The 26,035-nt window shown below is 40.9% G+C and overlaps 1 protein-coding gene across 5 annotated transcripts in view; it reads left to right on the forward strand.

Moving 5' to 3' along the window:
- The window catches only part of LOC134051962 (sodium channel protein type 5 subunit alpha-like), a 169,166-nt gene that overhangs the window by 57,480 nt on the left and 85,651 nt on the right, over positions 1-26,035 (forward strand). For 3 of the 5 annotated variants that reach the window (XM_062506129.1, XM_062506111.1, XM_062506120.1), the window contains exons 11-15: positions 2,395-2,796; positions 11,195-11,327; positions 14,915-15,153; positions 19,970-20,143; positions 21,566-21,922. In XM_062506129.1, the coding sequence (XP_062362113.1) occupies positions 2,395-2,796; positions 11,195-11,327; positions 14,915-15,153; positions 19,970-20,143; positions 21,566-21,922 (1,305 nt within the window). Of the gene's footprint in view, positions 1-2,394; positions 2,797-3,005; positions 3,014-4,203; positions 4,222-10,708; positions 10,809-11,194; positions 11,328-14,914; positions 15,154-19,969; positions 20,144-21,565; positions 21,923-26,035 lie in introns of all 5 variants that reach the window. The other 2 variants (XM_062506103.1, XM_062506137.1) reach the window with 2 other exon arrangements.

Raw genomic sequence — 26,035 nt, forward strand, 5'->3', positions numbered from 1 at the left:
GAAGAAAGAGGTATTTAACATCATAGCTGATATTAACACAGCAGATACAGCATACAGTCTGTGCAAGAGCAGTGGAAGGAAACATATTACCACTTTACTATTTAAATGAATTTAAAATGCCCATTAAACATTTTTACAAACCTTTTTTTTCAATTTTTAATTTTTATTTTATTTTCTTTTTTTTTGCTTCAAGATTACCCTCAGTCTGGTTTATTTTTTTCCATTCATCTGATTATATCTATCCTATCCCTACTAGAGATAAAAAAAAAATCTTAGTGGAAACCTACAAAGCTTAAAAATAAAAGACAGGAGGAGAAAAGGAGGAAACTTGTCTCTGAGGGTCTTTAAAACATTATACAAAGACATTATTAACATTTTTATATTCTTTTGCTAGTTGCCTCCAAGTCAAAACTTTGTGGCATTAGTTTCTACTTTCTATTGCAGGGAAGAAAAACAGAGTGACAGTGTTATTAAATAAGGTTTTATGTAAATGTTCCTGACATGCATGAATATGAATCTACTCATGCTGTATGTATCAAGGGATCATAAATAGCTCCAGATAATTTGTCTTTGTTTAACTGAGGGCAAAGTTTAAATCAGTTTGTTTTGTTGTTTTGAAGAGCCATGTAATGGGCTAAGTCCTTTTCTGTTTTGTTGTCAGTGAATTTAGGGATACTTGGCAGCCATAAAAAGCTCATAGAAAACATGTAAGAGGTGTAAGTAAATGTGACCAATTAATGACTCCCCAGCTCACAGAATTTACCCAGAGCTGGATTTCTGTAGATGACAGGCATTTTTTTAATCCAGTAGTTTCTGGTTTTGTCTCATTGGTCGAGAGGGTTGCATAACAACTTGCACCTTTTCTAAATGCAGAACTGCTCTTTAGCTTCATTCTGGATGGGTTTCAGGACACCACGTGCCAGAAGCACCGTGGATTGGAGCTGCGCATTTCCAGTTTATTTCTCGGATTAATATTCCTTGTTTTCACTTTTTGCCCCTGGATGTCATATGCATGAGAAGCATGGGAGACACATTTCAAAGCTTATAGTAAATCTTCTCTGCAAGGCTGTGTCTGGCATGGTTGGAGGGAATAAGGCTGAGTCATCATTCAGATGCTATCTTAGCAGCTGGAAGTGTGTTGCCATCAGAAATCAGTCTCAGTGACTGTGCCATGGAAACCCAGGCATGGATTTTTGACCAGCTGAAATTTGGTAGCAATCCAAAAGGGGGGTTTTTTTGGTGGTTTTTTTTGGGGTTTTTTTGGCTTTTTTTGTTTTTTTTTTTTTTTTAGTTAGAAAGAGCCTGGGTGTTGTACTCCTCCATGTACCAGTGTCACTTAAATAGCATCATTACATAACTCAGTGGTGTAAGCTACAGCACGGAATGAAATTGGGCGTCATTTGATTTGTCTGGTTTGTGGGTGCTGTGGCAATCTGACCTCTCTTCATAGATACCTGGCTCATGGGAAAGTTCTGAAGAAGCTGGAAATTCTGTCCAGGAATAAATTCAAAAATATGTTCTGCATAAATGCTCTTACTCCAGTAATTTCTTCTTTAGAGAGAAGAGAAAGGGATAGACTTGAGTTCCTTACATGTTTTCCAAAGATCCTTTTCACTCTGCCGGGTTTTAGGTGTGTTTAGTCCTTGGCTACATCTTGCTGATGCTCTGGCAGAGTTGCAGTCTCACTAACTGACGTCAGAGTGGATTGTCAAGGCTGATATTTGAGTGAGGGAGACTGCTGTGTACTGAGGTTATCCAGCCCTTAAGCAGCCATGTGCATTGAGATAATCGTTTTACAAACTAATAAACCATATCCCTCTTCTTGCTCTTGGTTTGGTTTTTTTCCCCCCCCTTTTTCTTTTATCACCTTCTTCCGTCGTATTCTGCTTCTTCTTCTTCTTCTTCTTCCCCCTTCTTCTCATTTTCCCTGCAGTTCATTTCCTGCCCTATTTCTTTATCTATTCTTCTCCCACTGCACTGTTCCTTCCCTAGCTGTTATGAAGATGTGTGATAATGCAGTAGATTGGAGCTGGATCCCCTTCCCTGCTCCTGTCTTCCACTCCTTGTGCTGCCTTCCCAGGTCCTCTGGCACTTGTCCCATGGGGGGGAGTAGGAGCAGAGGAAGTATCACACTGTGAGCTGAATGCCACCTTGACCCTTCCTATTTCAGTACATCTTTAACTGTCAAGTGTTAGACAAACACCTAAAGGCTAGAAACGACTGTCTGACCTCTTAACTTTGCGGAGTCTGAATACCTGTAATTAAGTCTCTCTTTCTCTGAAGCTCTTGGTTTAAAGTGGAACTTACTGCTCTCCCTCAGAACTTCCTCGCTCCTGAAAACGTGTTGCAAAATGTTGTTTCTCTTTCCCCTTTTTCCTCTCTGGGGGTTTCCAGACTCTCCTTGGCATTAGTTATGGTCCCAGTGCAAACTTGGTGAAGCGCAGAACCAGCCACGGAAGCGTTTTCAGTTTCCGACTCCGTGGCAGAGACGCTTGCTCCGAGACAGATTTTGCCGATGATGAGATCAGCATCGCTGGGGAAAATGAAAGCCACCGGGGCTCTCTCTTAATGCCAAGATCTGGGAGGCGTCCAAGCGTGCAAAGTCAAGTGAGCCATAGTTCTCACCCTACTACTCCCAACTACACCCAGACGGGCAAAAGGAACAGCTCAGTGGATTGCAATGGTGTGGTTTCCCTGATAGGACGAGGCACCGGGGCACTCAACCCAGACCCTACTTCTCCTGCAGGGTTACTGCTCCCCCCAGTTATTATGGAAAAGCCTGGGACAGGCGACCTGGTGAGTACTTTATAACTTTTGTACGTGATTCTCGCTCTCGTTTCCTTCTAAATGTTGTTGGAGATTGCTGTAATTTATTTACACCATGTGGAGTCCGCAGTGAGAAACCCAGACCACCACTCCAGGCACGGTGGGAAGACAATGAGTTAATTCACGGATGAATGTCTCATCAGGGAGGTTCATGCCTTCTAGTGAGACTTTCTCTTCAGAGCTGTCAGTAGGCAAATACCTGAATCTTGAGTTTGACAGAGACTTTCTTTTCATGAAGGGACATTTTTAAACTTGATTTCTTTTGACTTTTGGATGCCTGACATTGTATGGTGGATAGAAAATTATGGTTTTTAAATGATTCACTGAGTCTTGCCATCTTGAGACTGTGTTTTCTCTGGCTGTTTGGTCTCTGTTTTGCATCTGACCTCTGATCTTCTCTTGGGCTACTTGAGGAGGACTGTTCCTTCAGTCCAAAGCAGTTCCCAGAAGGGTTTCACATCCAGTTCAAATAACACTCAGGAAAAACGAGCACATGATCAACAGATTTCAGCCCTTTTGCAGATTGCCAGCATCTGTTGCAGAGCAACACCATGAAATGGTGTTTTTGGAAATAGCTGCTACACAGGCAGAGCAATCTGGACAGGTTGTTAGTTTGAGATAGTGGGATTTTATTTTTTTTAATGTAGATAATCTCCATTGAAGTTCATCGCTCTCAACAGTCTTTAAAATTATGGAGGTCAGTACTACAGTCAGTGTGGCAGGATTTATTTCATTTTAATGATCAAAAATGGATCAGAATAATCTCTCTCCTTGGAAGTGCCTCTTTCTGTTCATTTTAACCACAAGTCTTAAGTTACATGAGATAAAGCCCACTCAGAGTAACAAGGTGCCAAAATCAGGTTACACTGGTAGGGGGAAAAAACAAATGTGATTATAAAATGTATTAGCCAAGGTATCTCCTAAAGAGAAAGGTGAGTGAGATGGATTCCAGCTGTGGTATCAGATTATCAGTAAATTTGAGAAGCTTTTTTTTTTCTTTAGTGCCAAGAAGTTTAATTCCTTTCAGGGTTTGGACTGATTTTTTCCTCACCTATCTGAGCATTCTCTGTAGTTCTGCAAATAGGCTCTCACACCACCTATGAGAGAAGGGGCCATGCTACACGTGGGAAACTGGTTGGTGTGAGAATTATCTGTTTTGTTGACAGTTTTGAGACTGTTGCTGCTTTTTCAGATGTTCACATCTTCCTTCATTTAGGACTTTGCTAATACCACTTTTATTCTCTGTGGACAAGTCCTGTGACAATTCCATAAACAACTGAGCAACAGAAATGCTGTTTGTAAATAAGGAAGTTTTACTGGGTTTAACTCTGAAAAAAAAATTTTAAAAAAAAGGTAAAAAAATGTGTGCATTAAAAGAGCTGGGGAAGAAAATTTGTGCATTTGTTTAAAAAAAATTCTGAACCAAAGTCAAAAGTCCTCAGTAGATGAGTAGAGGATGTCCCCTTTTATTTCTGTAGGGAAAGTAGCTCTGCAGGCTGCTGAGGCTGTCCCAGCTGTCAGAAAAAGCTTAGCAAAGCACACGAGCACTCAACCTTTCACAGAAAATATTGGTATTTTACAGGATTGGGTCCTGAGGTGACAGGGAGTCTCTGAGCTCTGCTGGCATTTATTTTCATTTGTCAGCTTCCTGCCTTTTGAAAAAAATGGATTTGGAAAATTGAATGGCTGGAGTGGGTGAGCTCACTTGGCGGTTTTCTGGCCATCTAGGAAATAACACCCAGGCACTATAGTAGCAGATGCTCATGCAGTGATGCAATGTGGAGGATGTTGTATCTTCTGCAAAGCAGGTTTGGTATCTAATCTATCCAGAAAATGTGAGCTGGAGTAAAAAGCTAATTGGCAAGGAGCCCATTACTGTACAGATGTATTCACTACAGGAGTCATGAGTACTGGGCACAAATGTGCAGATGCAGCTGTGGCTCAGGCAGAAGGAAATAGCAAATCTGACCCCTCAGTGTGCTTGGAGATAAATCAGCATGTTTCTTGGCTTTGCATTTGATGATTTTTACCTTTTTCATGTTAAAATTTGTAGGTGAGTTTGCTCTTCGTTAGCAGCTCTGGTTTCCTTTTATGATCTCTTGGTATGTTTGGGGAAGATAGAAGATGTTGCAATTACTTAATTAACCTCACTGACCCTGCTGCTGTTATTTATTTTGGACAAGTGTGAGCCCATGGTAAAAAAAGGACCCACCTGGGCTATCTGTTCTATCTTTCATAAGCAAGAAATGGAGGGCCAGTCCATGAAAATGCATGGCTGTAACACGGCTTAAGCCCTGACTTGCAGCTTCCTGAGGTGTAACTGTGGCTTTGTTCAAGCAAATAGGACACCTGAGTAGATGGAGCTGAAAAAAACCCCACAATTTACAGCATTATATTTTTGAAGATGCACTTTTTAAGGTCACTCTGTGATGGTGAATAGTATCAGATGAACATAACACAGACCCATCTGACTGCTACTAAAGGGGGAGATCACTGAATTCTGATTTGGGGAAATCTTGGAGGAACACTTCTGATTTAAAAGACAGAGCAAACATCAAACAAGTTCTGATATCTCGGGTTTTGCATTTTTCAACCTGTCAGTCACAAGCAGTGACTTAACCCATGGTTGTCACAGATGATTCCAAAGTGGGTCCTTCTCAGGTTTCTTCAGGAAAGCACTGTCACTGTCCACTTTTGAGCATATCAGCCTGATCAACTTTAGCAATATTCACCCTGAACGGTTTACCCGAGGCAAAGTGGATGGGTTGGGACCACAATGAACAATTTCCATGCCTTTGTGTCATTGCAACTGCTACCCCCTGTCCCAGCCAAGGGCCATTTGCCCAGGGGAATGGCTGCAAGTGGCAGCTGTGCTTACATGAAAACATCTGTGCAATTCAGCTGCCTTCTCCCAGGAGAGAAGAGGCTGCAGCAGGTTATCCCACTCTTCAGGCCGGTGACTCAGAGGCACTTGGCTGCAGAAAAGCACAAAAGACAAAAAAAGCCAGTTCCAAACACTCCTCAGATGGCTTTGGCTGCTTGGCACGAATGGATATATGGGTTTCCATGAGAAAATAAAAGCGTTTGCACTGTCCATCTCCTCTCCCTAATTCCCAAATCCAGCTAAGGAAAACGGGAGGATTTCAGGTTATCTCATGGATGGAGTTAGACCCCATCAGTCTCATCAGCTGGGGCAGTCTTGGTGGCCATCAGGTTTGCTGACCATGGTCCATGCTGAGCAGCACCTGTTCACGAGCTCATCTGCACGAAGGTAGTCCTAAAAGTCCCTAGGGGCTTCAGTACACAGCCTGAGCAAGAGGAGGACGTGCTTCCCCCTGCAGGGAGCCTGAGCATCTCTGCACACTCTGCTACACTCATGGGTGTCCCCATGCCACCAGGAGCAGTGGCAGCATGGTGGGGAGCTGCACAGAGGGCTCACTGCAGTGAGGGTTCCAGCCAGAGAGCCTGCAGAGGTTATAGGAAGAGCAAAGTAGTGCAATATGAAAGTGTGGTCTGCAAACACCCTTCACCAAATCAGGTCTGGGTCTGGCAGTCATCACCCAGAGGGGAAGAGGAACAAACAGGTGCTCAGGTCTGAGAGGTGCAGGCAGGGAGCTTGTCCCAGGAAACCCATGGCAAGTCCTGGTCACGCTTCTGGAAATGCAGAGGACTCAGTGAGGGCTCTCCTGTTCTCCCACCAGCTTTCTTCAAATGGTGCAGCTGCTGATTTTATCAAACTTACCCCAGTGTAATAAGACATGAGCAGGACCTGGTGACTATGATAGAAGTCCCAATTGTTTTTGTCTTGACCTGAAACTGAGTTTTGAAAATTGTACATTTTTACACTCCTGCTGATTTCTGGGTGAGATTTTGGTTTTTGCCTCATTTAGAGAAAGTCTGTATATTATGTAAGTAACTTTGGGGCACATTACAACCTAAAGTTTCTGCACCTTCCTGCAGTATTTATTTGTGGGCTTGCATTGCTCTGTTGTGTCTTGGTGTTTCTTAGTTAAGAGGTTAGACTAACACCTCCCTTCCAAGGTATTGATATGCTTGAGCAGAATTTGATTTAGTTAATGAGCTTATACCTGAAGCTCAATTTATGGATTTTGATGTGCCTGAGTCAGATCTCACCTGTCAAGAGCTGTCAAGAAATTCGAGAGGGTTAAGGAACACACAAAACACCATCCCTTCTTGCCTCCTAAATCCAACTGGAGCCTTTCCTGTAACAGTGCAGGGAAATCACAAGATTTTTAATTTAACTGGACTTTACAGTTGTTCCAGAGGTTGGAAGTTGAAGAGGAATGGATGCAGGACTGTAAGGGTGGTGGTTTCCAAGTGAGCACTGGCTGATAGCTGGTGATCCCCACTGCTTTGCTCTCCCTGGGAACACCCTCTTGAACATATGACCTTTCCTGAACTTCCTCTCGGTCACACTTATGCTTTCTCTTCTAGGAAACTTAAAATGCTGAGCATTGCTAGTTAGGCAGGAGGGAAAACACCTGGAGAGTGAGCCCTTGAGAGTGTCTAAGCTGTTTATCAATGGACTGAAATGAAGATTTAGAAATTTATCTTTAGGTTATATTAATTTTGAGATATTATTTTAAAAAGAAAAACAAGCAAAACAAAAAAACCCCAAAAAACAAACAAACCAAAAAAAAAAAGACCTTGCTTTTTGTTTCAGCTAAGCATAAAAAGCTTTTGCTGACCACGCTGGTTTGAGGTTTTCATGTTCCTAAAATCACCCTGAGGTAAAATTTCTCTCTTCTTGTTTTGCCACAGAACTGGTGAAAAGGGAAAGTGTTAGCAGTTTCCATGTTCAGAAATAAAGGTCAACAGAATAAGTAATGCAAAAATCTGCCAATAAATTATGTGGATAAAAACTATCCAGCCCTCTGACGGCGTCACACAGAGAGTTGTCAGCACAGCTCTGCTCATTTCAAGATTTGCTTTTGTACATCCTAAGTGTAAATCACTCAGATTTGGTACAAATTTTGAAACTGCTTTAGTTTAAGGTTCATCTCTTTAAATAGTCAAATATCCCCAAAATTAAGTGATTTCTTTTTAATGCTGTGCTCTAATATGGCCACCTCCAATTTCATTAAATATCTGTGCTCATGCCTTACTGGGTCCATTGCTCATGGTGTGGCCTGCCCACGTTTTTTTTTTCTACTTGAAAAATTGTGTTGTATACAAGGAATATTAAACCTGTCCTGGCTCCCAAAAATGGTCTTTAAAAACGATGGTATGTTTAAACCCATCTTCACATAATGGTTTTGACATAGTTCAAAACTGCAGGCAGTGAGAAGAAATTATCTGTTATGCATCCTCATTTGCATGTAAACTACTGGATAGTATATTTGTCTCTGTAGAATTTAGCTTATTCAAAGGAGGAACATTTCTAGTCAATCAGGGGGCAAGGCAAATAATCTTGTCCTGCTGGAGTTGCCTATGTTTAACTCCATTGTGATTTTTTCATCTAGATCCTAGATAGACTCCTTGCATAACTGTGGGGACTGCTGGCTTTTTATACTTTATTTCAATAGAAATATGAGTACAATGAGCAACTGTGCCTGTGTGTGTTCTCTCAGAGATTATAATAACCTCTATGCTGCCTGCTTGTCCAGTTCCTGGAATTGTTCCTCTCTCACAGTTCAAAAGCAGTGTGACTATCAGCAGTCTCTATTCTAAAATAAATAAAAATAATAATATAAACCCATACCCACACATATCTATTCTTTATATAGGGCAAAAGCTTATTCCTTAAGCAGCTGTAATAATTTTAAGTGATTCACCAGGATGGAAACTTTTTTCCCAGGAAAAATTCTTCCTAGTAAGTGACAAAGTGACTGTGTGATGGATTTACTGCTCTGTTGGCAAATCTTTGCCCAGTGGCATTGCCTGCCACACACTGTGCCCTGGCCCTAGGGACGAATCTCTGCTGTGTGCCTGGTGCCAGGGGGCTGGCAGGGAACAGGGGCTTGGTTTAGTTAAATAAAGTTTAAAAATATAGGAAGAATGAACCTCTGAATATTTTTCCTTTGGCTTTCTACCTCTTTTCACTTTTGAGTAAAAGGTGGCTTTCAGATAACGGACTCTTGGGAAGGAGGTTGTTTGATGACCTGTTACTGGTACATCCTATGCCTTAGGTCAGGTAGGGTGGGAAGATATTAGAGCTTAAAAAGACTGAAATAATCCAGACAGGTTTGAAATTTGTGATTTTCTTATGGTTCATTCTACAGAGTCAAACTTGTGGTTTGGGGGTTTTGTTCTTCTTTTTCTTTGCTTTCCTTTTTTCTTTTTTTTTTTTAATTTATTCTACTCAAAAATTTGTCTCCCTCCTGCTTTTCTTCCTGTCTAGCTATTTCTTTTTCGTACCATGTATTTGTTATGTATTCCGAACTGCTGTGAATGATTATGCAATTTTCTAGATGCTTTCTTCATTAATAAAACATTTGTTGTTTCATTGTTTTTTATTGGATGCTTTTGAGATGAAGGAAATCAAGCAAACTAATGCATCTGAAGCACCATTTCTGATATTCCCTGGTTTCTAAGCCAAGGAGAGAGTGTTTTCTTGTTGTGCACAAGTACGACCCTCTTTGAAGACTTTCTGATGATAACTTTTCTTTTGAGATGATTTTGTCAGTAACTCAATGGACAATGAGCCTATTCAACTGAGATTTTTCTTTGATTTTTTTAAAGGATTTTTTAGGGAGGGTGGGAAAGGCCATTTTGGAACATTACTGCTTTTCTGGCCCAGCTAATATTTTAAATGCTTGCTTTCACAACCCTTACCCTTCTCTGATCTTGCAGTGATTGATATTTTTGACTGCAGTACTTGAAGTGACCTGGGACCAGCATCCTGGTTATAATTTCCATTGTCAGCCAAACAGTGCTTTCAGTGACCTAATATCATTGCCCTTTGCTGGGGATATCCCCTGCCCTGAAGAGATCACAGAAAAGACAGCTCATAGAGCTTCAGCAGCTTTTTTTTTTTTTCCTTGCTTTTCTCATGGAATTGCCTTTCTTGAAGAGGATTTTTGGTAGAGGAATGATGAAGAAGAGGGACCCTGGGTCCCTGGGCACAAACAGCAGAGTTGTGGAGCTGCTGCTTTTGGCACATCTCAGTTGGCATCCTGGGTGCTGATCAGGGTGGTCAGGGCTATTTCAGACCCAAATGGTGAGAAGAGCCAGAAGACTGAATCTAATTCCTGTAGTTCATTTGTCCATGGAGAAACTAAAGCAGCTGCTCTGATATCTGAATAAACCAGAGGTTCTCATCTTTTCAGGGATTTAGTCTCATTTCCCATTTCCTTGAGCTACAACACAAGAGCCATCTCTCTTGTTGCAGTGTCTCAGACGTCACAGCCTGGGTGCTTAAGGACCAGGGCAGGGGCTGTTAAACATTTATTTTGGGAAACTGAGGGTCTCAACCAGGAGGTCTGTGAGAGAGAATTATGTTGAACCTGGTTTTCCCAGATTCTTGCACCTCGACCACTTTTTTTTTTTTTTCCCACCTGTGTGGGATCTGGAGGAGTAAACCAAGCAGGATTTGTTCCCTATATGAAGTAGGAGCTTGTAATAATAAAAGCCTTAACATCTTGCTCCTGTGAGCTGGCAATATGAAGTGGTTAATGCAGTGTGTGTCTTCAGCTCTACTGTATTTCTGTCTGACTTCAGAAACCCAAGCCTACAAAAAGCATAGAAGTAATTTAAAATGAGACATTAAATAAGGATGGTTTGGGAATTCTGTTTTTCTGGTATTTGATTTCTTTGGGATTCTTTAATGCTTTTCTTTGAGAAACACGAGAACAAGGGTTAGGTTATTTCTTTTTTCCTGAGAAAAAGAATCTAAGTCTCTCCCCTAATTATGGAGCCTCAGAATCCATAACACCAAAGATCATCACAATGACAATATGTTCCTGAGATCTGGCAGTGTTTCAGAACAAGGAAAAACATGTGTTGGGGAGTCAGTTTGCTTGGTATGATAACAGAAATCTGTTACCCACACCCTTTTCCTTTTCTAGCTGTATAATTAAATAGTTAACACATTTCAGAAATCATAGATTAATTAATGTAATTAAGCAGGCCTTCTTTCACAAGTGAAGAACATGGGAAAGCAGCACTGCTATTCCTCTGGCATTGTAAGCGTTCCTTTATTTTCACCTACAGTTCACATGAAGGTGAAGGGCAGAACAAATTTTCCAAAATTGCTCAAAAGCCGTGCCCCACCAGTATGTCTTTAACTCAGAAGCCAGCGAGCGTTAGACTTTTCAGATGACAAAATTAATGCTTAGGCAGTTTTGAAATTTCTACCCAGTATCTGTCTTGGTTTTACTGTGCTGATCCAGTGTGTTCCTTTAAACAGACCTCCCCCTCGGATGAGGCAAGCAAGAAACAGCTTTTAATGCCCCACCGGCCCTCAGTGGACCACTCAGACGAGCCCTTTCAGAGGCAGAGGGCAGTGAGTGCTGTCAGCATCATTACCAGTGCCCTGGAAGGTAAGAGACATCCTCAATTCCCCAAGTCAAAGCCACATCCATGTTAAAAGGCAGGAAAAAGGTGACACAAAATGCCCTGATATAGTTTTGGAAGAAAGTATTAAGGATAGTTATTGGAACCCCTAAAACAAAGGTAACACAATCCTTATCTTATCCATTTGTAAAAATCCAGGGAGAATGCCATATAATCAGAATTGGAGCTGTAAGATTTAAGATTTTGTGCTGTTGTGGTGTTTGATTTACACAGGGCTCACTGGAGTGTAGGGTAGCAGAGCACCAGCCTGGTTTTGGGTGACTGACTGTATCTCATCCCTCTGGAGCTGATGGAAAGCCTGGCATGTGCAGTCACCAGCTACATGCAGAGCATCCAAATTGTGGGGGAGGAAAGTCTCCAAGTCTCTCACAACAGGGACAGTGCAGTGCGGTGCGTGTTTGAGTCCCACTGTAAAATTCAAGGATGCTCAAAGGACCACTCTAACTACACAAATGCTTCTCAACAAATTTTTCCACTGCTCTTCTCATGAGGTACAGGAATATTTTCCTCCTCTGAGTTTCCACGGGCAGGAACTTTGCATGTTCCTCTTGGAAATTTATTGACAGCAAGACAACTCAGAGCGAGACCCTCACATTCCCAATCTTTTGATTTGTAGCATGAAAGGACTTCCAGCACTTTCTTGTGTGTCCTACCCTGTAGATGGAGATTAGAGAGGACGTAGCACCTAAGAACACAGAAAAAAATGTCAGTCAAGAGCTCAGTAGCAAGGGAAATTGTGGATTCTCCTCCTAATTCTCTGCATGACTGATGGATAGGGACTTGCCTAAGAGAGGCCTTACAGACAGGAACTGAACATTACCCAGTGTGAAACCACAAAGCCCTTCCTCTACCTCAGTTTTTTATCCTCTCCATGGTTATATTCAGCAGTACTGTGGCCAGAAGATATATCTGTGTTTGAATAAATAAAGAGCTGTGCTCTTAATAGGGAAATAATCACTGTGGTGTATTCCAATGTTTAATGTACTCTGCAAAGGTTTTATTTGTTTTCTGTAGGGTTTTTAGCAATTAGCTTTGTGACTGATTTGCTTTCTTGTAATGTGTTAAGAATGCCTAGAAGGCCTGGACTTCTAGATTTTTGTTTGTTTAATAGCATTTTTCTATTACTTTATACCACAGAAATAGAGACCTCCAGGCTAGGATAACTCAGAGGACATGGCACTCAGGAATGTGGTTTAGTGGTGGACTTGGCAGTCAAGGGATAACAGCTGCAATCAGCGATCTTAGAAATATTTTCTAACCAAAATGACTCTATGATTCTATCAGCAAGAAATCCTTATCAAAGTTTTCCTAACTCCCAAACTTCGATTAGTCACCAAAATTGAATACTTGTTAACAAGGAATGTCAGATCAGAATAAAATATATCAGAGGATTTAACCATATTAATGGCTGCAAGATTTGTGCCAAACTTTGAAACAGCAGGACCAGAAATCCCTTCCCCTTTACTTGTTTGGTTTCTGCTCTTTGCTCTTGGATAGTCAACAACTGTCTGTTTTTTCCAGACGTTACAAAGCCTTGCAGACAAGAAAGGACCTATTTATTTTTAAATTTAAAAATAAGAGGAGAAACGTCTCCAACACAATGCTGATTGTATTTCTCTGATCATTTTGTAATGGTAACAGGAAAAACAGAGGCTAATTTTACTTTTTCCTTTTGTAGATATTAAAAAAAAAAAAAAAAAGTAGATATCTCATGTTTTCCAAAGATCATATTTACTGGGAAAGGATGTGGATTGTTAATTGATTTATACCATTTAAATGCCACATCAGTGCTAAAAGAGGACAGTCACACCCTCCTGCTTCCCTTGCTGTGTACGTTGCTGTATGTTGTAGGATTGGTTTTCAGCTGGATCAACGAGCAGAACCAGCTCACCCAGAAGGTCCAAGAGCACAAAAGCTGGCAAAAAGACAGAGAAATAACATGTGGTTGAGGGTGGAAAAGGTGAAACCAAGTGTTTGAGCAGCAACCTGGACTTAAAGGGGCTTGTATTCTGAAGAATAAGAATATAGATCTGTGTGTTCTAGATTTACCTGGAAAATTAGATCTTTAAGGAATTGACCACCCTAAATCCATATTGCTTTCAGAGGCAAGTTTAAAAAGAAAATAGGATTTTGCATTGAAATCTATGGTTCTCAAAGAATTTTAGGGTTTACTTGTAAACCCTCTCTTTGGAGGCTGGAAAGAGTCATATCTTAGCATATCTTGGGAGCAATTTGATTTCCCAAAGATCTCAGAGCAGTAGATGTGTGTGCAGAACCCATGCAGGTAGGACACCATATGGTATTTTGAAAGTTTGATGGAAGACATGCAATACCACAGTTCTGTTGTCCTTTGAAGAAACGTGGATAAAGAATCAGAGAATCTGAGGAAGAATTCTCCAAGATCAGTAAGTCCAACCTTTGGCTGAGTACCCCCTGCCCACCAAACCATTTTGCAAATGTTCACTCAGTTTTTGAACACTTCCAGGGATGGTGACTCCATCTGTGCTTAATCAGTCTTTTGCTGAAGAGATTTTTTTACCCAATATCCAGTCTGAAGCTCCCCTGACACAGCTTGGGGCCATTTCCCCTTGTCCCAAACGTTTCCTGCCTTGGGAGAGGAGGCTTTTTATGAACTGATTGAAATAACAGCCTTGGCTGAAGTTTTCCTGTTATCAGTGCAGCTTCTAATTATATAGACTAAAACCAAAATAAAGCATTCCATGCCCATAAAGGAATCAGAAAAGGAAGGCATTAAGCAATTGTGCTGATCATTGTCATTTAGCCATTAACTGTCTTTTTTGGCTTTTCCTTTTTTCACCATTTAACACAAATTATACTTACGAAGCTATTTCAATTCTTTTGTGCATAGGTAAAATGAGTGTGTAAAAGTGGTATTAGAGGCAATGTTTTAAGAACATCTTTAAAAAGCACATTGGAGTTTTAGTAGTGGTTTGAGACTGGCTTATGTGCTTCCTGATTTTGTCTGTGGGCTTTTCAGAAAAATCAGATATTTAATGCCTTTTTGGATTGCACATCAGGGGCAGAAACTCTGTTGATACTCTGGTTCTCAAGTACTTAAATCAGCTTTAAGTATTGGATTTAAGCTCTTTCATCTCTTATCTGCTTTAAAAGGTATGACTTAAGATACTTTGCAAATGTGAGTAGGGAATGAAAAAATGTGTATTCTAATCTAAGTTCAATGAAGATAGTGTATTCCTATCCATCTGAACTTGGAAAAATGGAAAATAGAGTAAGAATCCAAACCTATATATAATACTAGACTTCACATATTTAGTGAGAGTCTCACTTTTTGCCTGTAACACTTTTAAAAGGTTTTTACTTTTGGAACAGGTCACTGTCTGCTAAGTGCAGGTCAACTGGCTAAAACCCCAAAGTGTGTAATTTGCCAGCCTGTTAGGATAGGAATATTTTTATCTTTGAAAAAAGTTTGGGGTAATTTGTGAGCCTTCCTCTGTGTTATGAGTAATTTTAAGTGTTCTCTTGTCATATAACTCAGTGTGAATTGACTGTGACTTTGCTGCTTGTGACTTAGAGCTTGAGGAATCGCACCAGAAATGTCCTCCCTGCTGGAACCACTTTGCTGTTAAATTCCTCATTTGGGATTGCTGCCCACTTTGGCTTTTAATCAAGAAATTTGTCAAGTTTGTGGTAATGGACCCGTTTACTGACCTGACCATCACCCTCTGCATTGTGCTGAACACGCTCTTCATGGCCTTGGAGCATTACAAGATGACAAAGGAGTTTGACCACATGCTGTACATAGGCAATTTGGTAAGTCAGTGTGAAATCAAAGTGCCACCTGAGGGGTGAATTTCCTGCTTTTAAAAGTTTTGGCTGTGGCTTGGGAATGTCCCACTTTGATATACTGCCTTTGTCCAGAAAGTCCACGCAGCCACCTCTTTCTGAAGAGAACTGAATGAAGAACAAGTGTCTATTTTTATCAAGCTAACTTATTCTAATGTTATTAGTAACCATTAAAGCCATGGTTTTGGGCTGTTCCTGATAGATATCTATTTAAGGAAATGAGATAAGAGAAAGGTTAATGAGCTTTATGTGGGATTTCTGGTAAAGCACCCACAAGGCAGCAGTTCTTGGTGACTAATTGTGACTTTTGCATTTTAAAAAAAACCTTCAGGAATAAAGCAAGGCAAGATCATGGAGGAAAATGGCGTTGTGTTTGATCATGGGTTGATATATATGCTGGAAGGTGCCTGTGGTGCATCTCCCACATGTGCTGGATCCTATGCAAACCCCAGGGCAGAGGGGACACTGAGCAAAGCATGGCTGCTGCTTTGAGGGGAGACTTAATGTGCAAACTAGAGCAGATGGGTGTAGAGATGCAAAGCAAGCAGAGACCACACTTGCCTGAAGAAAAGCAGAGGGGCAGTCTGCAGCCAAGTTGCAGGGACAGCAGAAGAGCCTTTCCAAGGGCAACATGATACAATTTGTGACCCGGGGGTTGCTAAAATTCTGCAGTTACCACAAAGTGGAATCTTTTTCTTCAATCATCTTTCTCTGAGTTATGTCTAAAAGTTTCCATGTGTTACGGCTTTAAAACTTAATGTTTAGAATCCTTTTAATTGTAGAAGATTCTGAATTAGAAAAGGCACAGGCCTTTTAGCTAAGGCATGGTGGTTTTGCCCCTAAAATGTAGTTGTAGCAGCAGAGATATCCTATAGGAATATAGGATTCTGGAGAATCTGGAAGATGTATGCTGCTAAGTTTGCGTTTGAAGAGCTCACAGCAGAGATTAAAAAACCCCTTTATTTCTATAAAAACAAAGGCTGCAGTATCTCAAAGCTGGATTCATGTCACCTAACTTTAGGTACTTAGAGCATAGGAGTCTGTCTGTGCCAGTTGTCTTTGTTTTTAAAGACAATGGAAAGTAATGGGCAGTTTCAAGCCCCATTAATGCGGTGCTGTAGAGACATCTGCTTTTGGATAAGGTGAACAGTGGCCTGTAGGGCTGTGGCTGTTCCAGTAGCCGTGGACCACAGTGGGAGCACACACAGGCACTGCAGATGTGAGACCTGCCTTTAGTGAGAAGCCTGCCATGCTGGCAGGTTTGGGTGGGTAGCAGCAATAACCAGGCATTTTGTATCAGTCCTAGAATATGGAATATAACACATATAGGTTTTTTTTCTTTACCCTGGTCCTTGCTATTTCTAGCTCTAGGCTTCTGTGGGCAGGTTGAGGTTATTCCCCCGGGTTGTGGTACTTGTCTCCAGCTTTTTCAGCTGATGTGTCTTGGCAAATCTCCCTCTGTTGTCGTGCTAAGCAGAAGTCTGTTTGGATCTCTCTTGTTCCAAACCCATTCCCTTGCCCTCTGCAGAAAGCGGTAGATAAGGATCTTACAGGACTGTATCCAGCTTCACTTTGCAGCCAGCATTCCTTCTTGTTGCTCAACAATTTGTGGCCTTCTAAGATGACTTGAAAAAATTCCTTTGCATCCATCAAAGCAGGTGGCAAAGCTGCCACTTCCCTTTCTGGCACTTGGGATAGTCAAGGTGTCTGCTCCTCACTCTGCTTTTGGCAGATCAGCTTCCACTTTGCAGAACACAGGCAGTGAAACTTTAGCCCTTGGCATCCCTCCTGCCAACACAGCTCCTGCAGACCTGCCAGGGTTGAGCAAGGCTGTGCCAGGTGCCATCAGGAAATTAGACAATCAGTAGAGACAGGAAGTTTGCAAAAAATTTGCCAAAAAAACCCCCAAAAAACAAACAAAAAACCCCCTCACTCTGAGTTTCTTAGCACTGCCTAGAGCTATTTCTCTTTGTGCTGAAGTGTAAAGTAAGCAAAACAGCCTGCCTGTAGTTTTTGTAGCAGGCTAATGGCTTGGGGCTTCTGTTCTCCTGAGATCCCAGCTTGGGTCTGTGAGAACCCAGGCAGTACCAGCTCAGCCTCACCAGCTTTACTAAACCCCCACATAACAGGATTAATTGTGAGCAGAGCAGGTCAGAGAAAGGTAACTCCATTTTGTGGAAGATTTTGCAAAGTCATTTGTAATGAAAATTGACATTTTTTGCAATTCCCTGTGAAAGGGAAGGGAGTCCCAGCTCCAGGGCAGGCTGCCAGGTGACTGCATCCCCTAAGCTGCAGACTGCCAGCCCCCCCTCTGCCCCCACGCTGGCTGGCTGGCTGTCTTCCTGTTACATCTAACCCTCTTTGAGTGATTATGCTAGCATTAAACAGGGGAAATATTAAAGAGAGAAAGAGAGCAGGTCTTTGTTTTTTGTTTTTTTTTGTTTTTTTTTTGTTTGTTTGTTTGTTTTTGTTTTTGTTTTTTTTTAATACTTGGCGCAACTGTTTCTGAGAGAAATGAAAGAATGAAAATGGAATATGGATTTTCTTTCTCTGGGTCTGCCAGTCACTGGGGCTCTCCCACTGTGATTGTCCATCTACTTCATTCAGCATCTGCTACTTTCAGGCCCCTTTAGCTGATCCCTTACAGGAATGAGCATTTTCAAATGTGATCAGAAGGCCAGATGAGCACATGTACAGGGCTCATCTGCCCACGCAGTGCCACCACTAAAAACAGAGTGGAGAGAGCAAGACTCCATCAATTTCTGTTTTCCTGTAGAAGCTGAGGTACCATTATGCAGCATTAAAGCCTAAATGTCTGAAACAACAGGTAAAAGGGTTTTTTTTAAGACAAGAGTGCTCCACATCAGCAGTGTCATATTTAGCACCAGTGGGGTGTTAAGCTACTCATTTTCTTTCCATCCTTTATCACATGAAACACCCAGCCCTTCGTGCAGGGGCAGTGGACCAGGTGCTGTGTGGAATTTGTGGCTCTCACACACACACACGCCACTCCTGATGCCTTCAGGAAGGCTCAGACATTTTGCTGTCTTGCTGTGACATTTCCTGCTCAGAAGGCTATTGATTAAAATGATTCAGGCAAAGAAAGTGATCCTCCTGAGTCATTTTCTCAGCAAGAGGGTTGCAAAATATGTGCAGCATGGTCTCGTAGTTTTTTAAGGCAGTCCCCTGGATACGATTTCACAGACATCCAGTTTTGTCCTGTTCTCTGTCCCATGAAAAATCTGAGCATTATGGTGGGAATCCTTGGTATCTCTAACCCCTGTGACTCAGAAGTTCTTTGCTAATTAGAAATATGAGACAGGTTGTTCGTTGTGTTCTTGATATGAGGTGGTGATGGAAAGTTGCTCCATCCCAAGGTATTGCTGCAATACAAGATATCATTTTCCTGAGGGGAAACAGAAGGTATTTTCCATAAGGAATTGTGTAAAATGGCCACTTGCAATAATTAATTCCTGAAGCATTACAGAGCAAAACCAAACACTCCTCAAATTCAGGCTATGATAATTTATTTTTATATTTTAATAACATAATTGCATGATTTTACTCTTTCCCTTTCACGTCTTAGTGGGTGTCTCATCTCTGTTGCTCAGAGTAGATCAGTTTTGTAGGGCTAATGTTGCAAATATTCAACTTCTTGGAAGGAAAATATTTCTCCTTGACTGTATATTGCTGATATGTGACCTCTGGATTTCCCCCTCTATTTTGACCAACAAAATGCATTAGTTTTGATTGTTTCACAGAGAACCATGTATTTTAATTGCACAGATGTTACCCATTTCTCCAAATATATTTATTTCTATTTCAGAAATTTCAGAATTTTCCAGAAACCCAAAGCTCAGGGCAGCTTGTACTGGGATGTAAAATGAAAACAAAACAGTACATGGCAAACTTGGTGCCCACATTTTGTCATTTTCAGTTGCCTGTAACATTGCACTATGCATTTAAAAGGTTACTTAAGCAGGGCATACAAAAAGACAAAATCTGCTTCTCTGGGATACTTTACAGGAATCTATTAAAAGTGAATTTGCTGTCAGCAGCCTTCCTTTCCTTCCTCCCTCTGCCTCATAGGTAATATTTATATGTTTTTTTAAAGAAAAATGTTCCAATTAGAAGCTCCACCATATGACATTTGAACTGGGTCATAAATAACCAATGTGTTCCCAAGATGCAATGAGAAGAAAATTGCTGTGACTATTTGTAAAAATAAAAATAAAAAAAACCCAACAAAACAAACAAGACTCAAATTAGAGCTTCTAATAGTCTTTGCTGCCAGCAATAACCTCAGAATAACTGGAGGCGTGCACTGCCCTTCTATTGCTAATAAGAACAAAATAAAAAGGGATGATACACCAGATACACTGCAACTCAAAGAGCCCTTAATACTCACTCTCCATTCACGTAGCTTTCTCCACTGAAATTGGTAGATTTAACCTTTATACAAGGTACCTTTGCACTTTTTTTTTCTTTTTTTGTAGCCACTATGATATTTAGAGGATGGAAGGAGATGGAAATGTATGTTCCAATCCAGATCCTGAAGTCAGATGTCATTAAAAGTTTACAGCAGCATCAGATATTATTGTGAAGACTAGAAAAAAATTGTAAGAGTGATAAAGAGTCAGCCACAGGAAAAAAAAAAGTATTTGTTTGATTTGTTTGTAGAATGCATCTGGCTTTCTGCTGGGTTCACCTGTGTGAGTGGAAACTCCACAAGCAAGCAGTTGTGCTTAAAAGGTTATTTTGACTTCATATTTTCCTTCTGCAGGTCTTCACTGGGATTTTTACAGCAGAAATGATCTTCAAAGTAATTGCCCTTGACCCCTACTACTATTTCCAACAGGGCTGGAATATTTTTGACAGCATAATTGTTATTCTAAGCCTGATGGAACTGGGTTTGTCCAGCATGGGAAACCTGTCTGTTTTACGTTCCTTTCGACTGGTAATGGTCTTATTCTGTTCTTAACCATTTTTTTAGTTACATATAAACTTATATGAATGCAACATATTTTCTTTAAAACGCATCTGCCTATAATTGCTGCAAACTGGTGAACAGTATGTGACACTAATTACTGTGGGATAAATGGAATTGTTCCAGATTTACATCAGGGTAAATGAGAACATAATTTGATTCCTTCTAGCTGTGCCAGGTACTTGTAGCACACTTAAAATATTTGAATTCCAGCTTGTAATAAAGACCTGCCACTTTATACTGGCACACCTGTTAGCACAGACAGTAGAAAATTGATAGCCCAAGAAATGCAAGAGCTGAAAACGTGTTGGTTTAGGAGCTGTTATTCTTAAATTATGTTATAAACATGCCACTGTTCTTTTAGATGTTGTCAAAAGAAAATATCTTTGAATTATTCAGAGAGAGATTTTTTTTTCTAGAACTGATCAGCATAACATATCATCTGTCTTTCATGGGAACTCCTTAGCTGTCAGCTACTTTGTTAAGCAGGGGACAGTGGTGTTCCATTAATGAGAGACTGGGAACATGCTGGAACAGAAAAGTACTTCCCTTGCCAGCTTGACATTTGTGTTGCACTTCATGCACCAGGATGTCCATGCTAATAATTCTGGCCATGATATGGATTAAAAATTTTGAAGATCAGGAAAATAAGCCCTTGTGGTTACATTTACCAGAAGAAAAGATTCCCACCCACTCCCCCCCCCAAAAAAAAAACCCAAAAATTCTCTGCATTGCTCAAAAGCCAAAATTTTCCATCACTGTCCTAAGTGTCTCCCTTCAGTTTTTGGAACAATTCAGTTTCAATAGGGCTTATTTGAAACCTTCAGCTGAAAACACAGCACAAGGGCTAGGGACCATTTACATCCTTAAAATAGGTCTTAAGTGGGTCGTGGGTTGTGCACAGACTGCATGATCCTCGTCACAGAGGTGATTTTCACCCTGGGAGCTAACAGCTAATAACACCTGACTGAGGCTTGCTCTGAAGCACAGAGGAATTCCTTCCCTGACTGTGGGACCAAACCTGAAACCTCCCCCTCCAGATGCCTGCCAAGCTGTTTATTTTGAGGAGAAGAAGCAACACAAAAGAAAATACTAAGAAATAGATTTCATCATTCCACCCTTTCCCCACCACTGGGGGAATGTGCCATTAAAACCATGTCTATCTAACCAGACAGAACATAGCTCAGGAAAACTTAATTCTCATCTGAGAAGCCAAACTGATGTTTTATTGATAGAAGTAATGAGGTTAACAGGAAGTATGGCTAAAATCACCTTGTACCGCACACACTACGGCATTTAACATCTTTCACATTTTATTCACTTCAATAATTCATTAGCTGAGATGGCTGATGCTTCTGTGAGCTGACACTGTTGTTTATGTTCTGTTCACAGCTGCGAGTCTTCAAGTTGGCAAAGTCCTGGCCGACCTTAAACACACTCATTAAAATCATTGGTAACTCCGTGGGTGCCCTCGGTAACCTCACTCTCGTGCTGGCCATCATCGTCTTTATTTTTGCCGTGGTAGGAATGCAGCTTTTTGGGAAAAGCTACTTGGACAATGTGAAGAAGATAAGCACGACTGGCAATCTGCCACGGTGGCACATGAACGACTTCTTCCACTCCTTCCTCATCATCTTCCGAATTTTGTGTGGAGAGTGGATTGAGACCATGTGGGACTGTATGGAAGTAGCTGGGCAGCCACTGTGCCTTCTCGTCTTCTTGTTGGTCATGGTGATAGGAAACCTGGTGGTGAGTTCTCAAGATGGTCTTGGGGTTTTTTTATTCCCTTTCCTGGTGGGCATGTGCAAATGTACCAGTTTTTAATCCAGAAATTGCAAATCTCACATTGCTCCACGATTTTAATTCACTGAACCGAGTTGTCAGCAAGAGAAATTTGCTCCTACCCCAAATACGAAGTTGCATTACTAGTTGACTAGTTGGGAATGAAAACTTGCTGGGTTTTTTCAGAAGAGCAGATGTTTTGCCAGAAGAAAGGCACATGAGTTGATCACAATGATTTTATTTCTTGGGCTGTCCACGGACCAAAGGCATTCCTGTTCTCGTTTCTGTACAGGTGTGAGTATCACCTCAGCTATCCCCGTTTTGGGACATATTTATATTTCCCTTCACTTCTGGCCCAGAGCACACAAACCGTAGCACAGCACAGTGCCTTTGAGCAGAGTTTTGAATGTCTCTAACCTGCATGTTTTAGGAAGCTGCAGGTTTTGTTTACAGTAATGTCACTGGCTCACTTGCTATTTTTTTAATAGCCCATCCCATAAGCATGGCTTACATAAGCTCTGAACCTATTAAGACTGAATTATATTTCCCTGTTGACATCTTAAGGAGCGCTTTGCTGGCTTTCAGTCATTGTGGAAATGTTTTGCTGGTTCAGCTTAGAGAGAATCTTCGACATTGTGGCTCTAATGGCCTCACTGTTTATGTAGTGAGTTGTTTAATAGTAGATGCTGCTGTAAAAAAAAAAAAAGGGTTTTTCTACAGTTACTTTTAGTGGTTGTTTCACTTTTATGTACCCACAGTTTTGGTTCTCGGCTGCTGGGGTAGAAAAGTTCTTGAAAGAGCTTGTAGAAAAGCAAAGTGTGTTGCTTTGTTTACATTAACTTAAATTTTAACAGTTATTTTCACACTGAAATTGTTGATGGCAAGGTACATTTTTTAGTTTTTTTTGAATAAGTGGAAGTCAAAAGATTAAATTGTGATTACTCAGAACGTGGGAAATTATTTACATTTTCATCTATGACTTATGATTTCTATAAATTTTCCTTTCCAAATGTAATTCCTAATGGAATTACATTTGATTAGAAGAACTGGGGCAAGATATTACTTTATTTAGGAAAAAATATTATTTATTATATATTTTAGGAGAGTTTAGCCTGAGATCTGGAAAGTTAATCTCCCCTTGCCATTAAGCAATGTGTTCTGTGTATGATGATGAAAGCTGGAAATAATATGTGTTAAATTCTGGGGGAAATATTAACATTTGAAATATTCATGGATTATTAAAAGATGTGAATTAGCGACATCTGATACCCTTAGATATTAACACTCATCAGTGTGCATAAGTTCTGTTAAATATGAAATCTGGCTCAGCAGAGACTGCATTAAAATTATCTACATATATTTAACCTTTAGTGCTCAAAAAAAAGGCTGTCCCAAATGTAAAATCAGATATTGAAAAACTGTCAGCATGGATAAGCTGAAGTTATTGGTCAGCTGAAAGAAAAAATTGTCAGACTAACTCTTTTCAGCCAGCAGTTCTGTAAGGGTGTCACACAGACTGATAAAAAGGAATGATTCTTCTGTGTGGGTCACTCATAGAAAAAAAAAAAAAAAGGAAATTATTTGTAGGTGATGAAGGTGGTGAAAAGAACAACAGATTCTGGATCATGAGACTCATCCAGTGCCAACATGGAGATGTCATGATGCTGACTATCAGGTAGAGAGGAGGTCATCCTACACCTCTGGCATCAGCAAAATTGTTGCTTTCTTCAGTAAGAGTGGATTGAGCTCACCAACTCACTTACTTGCATAACATCATCAGACCCAAAAGTTCTGGTAGCTAAAAATCACCACAAGCCCTTTCAAGTTAAAATACACATGTGTGAAAACTTTTACCTGTAACTCCAGTGGCATCTGTGCCAGCAAAGACACTTTTTTAACTTGCTGAGATCCTTTTTCCTCCTCTGAGCTTCAGGAGTGAGTTCTGATAAAGAATATTGTCCTGAGGCTGTAACTCTAAATGCTTCCATTGTATCTGGAGGCACAGAGAAAATCTTGGTGTAGCATATCTGTACATGCATCTAAATTAAATAGTTTTATCTGTCACATCTGCTGTATGGTGATGTCTGTGGACACATTCCCAACTGCAAGGCTGAGGATTATGGAGCAAACTTGCTCTTGAACTCCTGTAAAGTCTGCAAACTGGTGTTGAAATTGTTACAACCACTGCAATTCTGTGGTATGTTCAGTGATTTGGTTTGCAGGTCTTATCCAGGCTCACTAACATAAATTCAAAGGAATGGTGGAAGAAAAGACAGGAAACTTAGTAAGTGCCCTGGACAACATCGTGTTTTAGAGAAGTCCAGTTGTTGAAAGGAATTTTAGAATGCCCTTGGTCTTTGGGTTGCATTCATGTATCTTGAAAATGTATTGGACAATTTGTGTGCAATGCCACACGAAAATATATTCAAGGCTGGTCAGCTGATGAGTGAATCATACTTTTCAAAATACTTGGGAAACTATGTGCTGTGTAACTGCCTTTTGCACAATAAAACTGTGCTGCTATTGCCAGGTGGCATTTCAGAGTCATTGAGGCTGCTGTAGAAGGTTAAGCCAAACCAGACAGATCATAAGAATTTCTTCCTGATTTGTGAGAGAGCTTCTGAAATAGCTAAGTGAATAATTATTCTTTTTGTTAAGTTTCCAAAAGGGCTTGACATATTTTTAACCTATGTTACTGAGGTGAACAAGGGGAATCACCAAGACAGGAATTATTAAGATGATGCAGGAGAATTAGGGTCATGAGGCAGGTCCTGGTGCCCCCTGCTCTGGCTGGTGTGAGAGTCGATGTGACACCAGCCACTTCTCAGGGGACAGCTGTGTGTGCTGGGCACTAACAGCATGCATGAATAAAAGTGACACTTCCATCACGGGCAGAGCAACCTGCCAACCTCACTGGGTGTGTGTGATGCACGCTGGCCAAGCCACACTTTTACCCTCTGGTGGCCACCAGGATGAAGTATGGCTCCTGCCAGCATCTCCTGAAGGGCCACCAAGGGAAGGACAGTGTGATGTGTGGCAGAAATGCACTCTGTCTCTGCTCCTACTCCAGCTGGGCTGTATGAGCCACGAAGCATCTCTTAGTGTTAAACCACAGAGCTGCAGTGCATTAACTGGCCCTCAGGGCTGAGTTCTGGGCTGCTGTTGTCTCACCTCTGGCCCATTCACACATCCCAGTACATCTATGGCACATCCACCCCTGCTCCCCCATCCATCACAGGCTGGCAAATCACTGCTCCATTTCCATGGTGGATCTCGCATTGCTGGGGTCACAAACATGTAAACGTGTAGGGTCTGTAACCAGGAAAGTGACGCCTTAAGAATTTTCCTTAAAAGCAAAATATAAGAATAGAATTGCTCCTTTACAAACAGTCCTAGCCTATTTTTTCCCCTGCTGTCCACTCACTCAGGAAAATATTGATGACATTTTCTGAGAACACAAAGGTAGAAAGCACCACCAATTTCTAGGGTATCACACTATCCCGTAGGCAGGATTGCATAACCATTATTGAATTAATGCATGTTGCATGGAATTATGAAATACAAAGTGTAAGGTCATGCACTCAGCCCTGTTTAAATATTTATGTTATGATCCAGTAGCTTACCTACAGAAAATGTTTGAGAATATATGTATCAGCCACTCTGAGCATCTACATCTGAAATAATCACATGGAGATGCCTTTATAGTCAGACCTGGTAAATGGAGTCTGTGAAGTCATAAAATATCTAACCACCCAAAAAAATCTAAATACATCATACTAAATAGCCCCTAAAACTACCTATTTCTGTCCCTGCCATCCTAGGAGGCAAATTCAGCTGTAGAAATCCACATGTGGCTTGATATGTTGGCCCAAGAGGACCTTCTGGTCCTGTGTTTTCCTATGGTAATTTCAGTGCCTGGCAGCAGAGTTGCTCAGCAGGATTCAAAGAGTTGCTCAGATGAGATTTGAAGTGACCACTTTGGTTAAACTCACTGGAAACTTTTACCTGAAAAAGTCAAATATGCCTGAAACCTGTCTTTCTATTCTGCTTCCATATCTCAGGGAGCCTTTATGGATATTT

The sequence above is a fragment of the Cinclus cinclus genome, chromosome 1 (genome assembly GCF_963662255.1).
Source record: "Cinclus cinclus chromosome 1, bCinCin1.1, whole genome shotgun sequence".
NCBI classification, from domain to species: domain Eukaryota; kingdom Metazoa; phylum Chordata; class Aves; order Passeriformes; family Cinclidae; genus Cinclus; species Cinclus cinclus.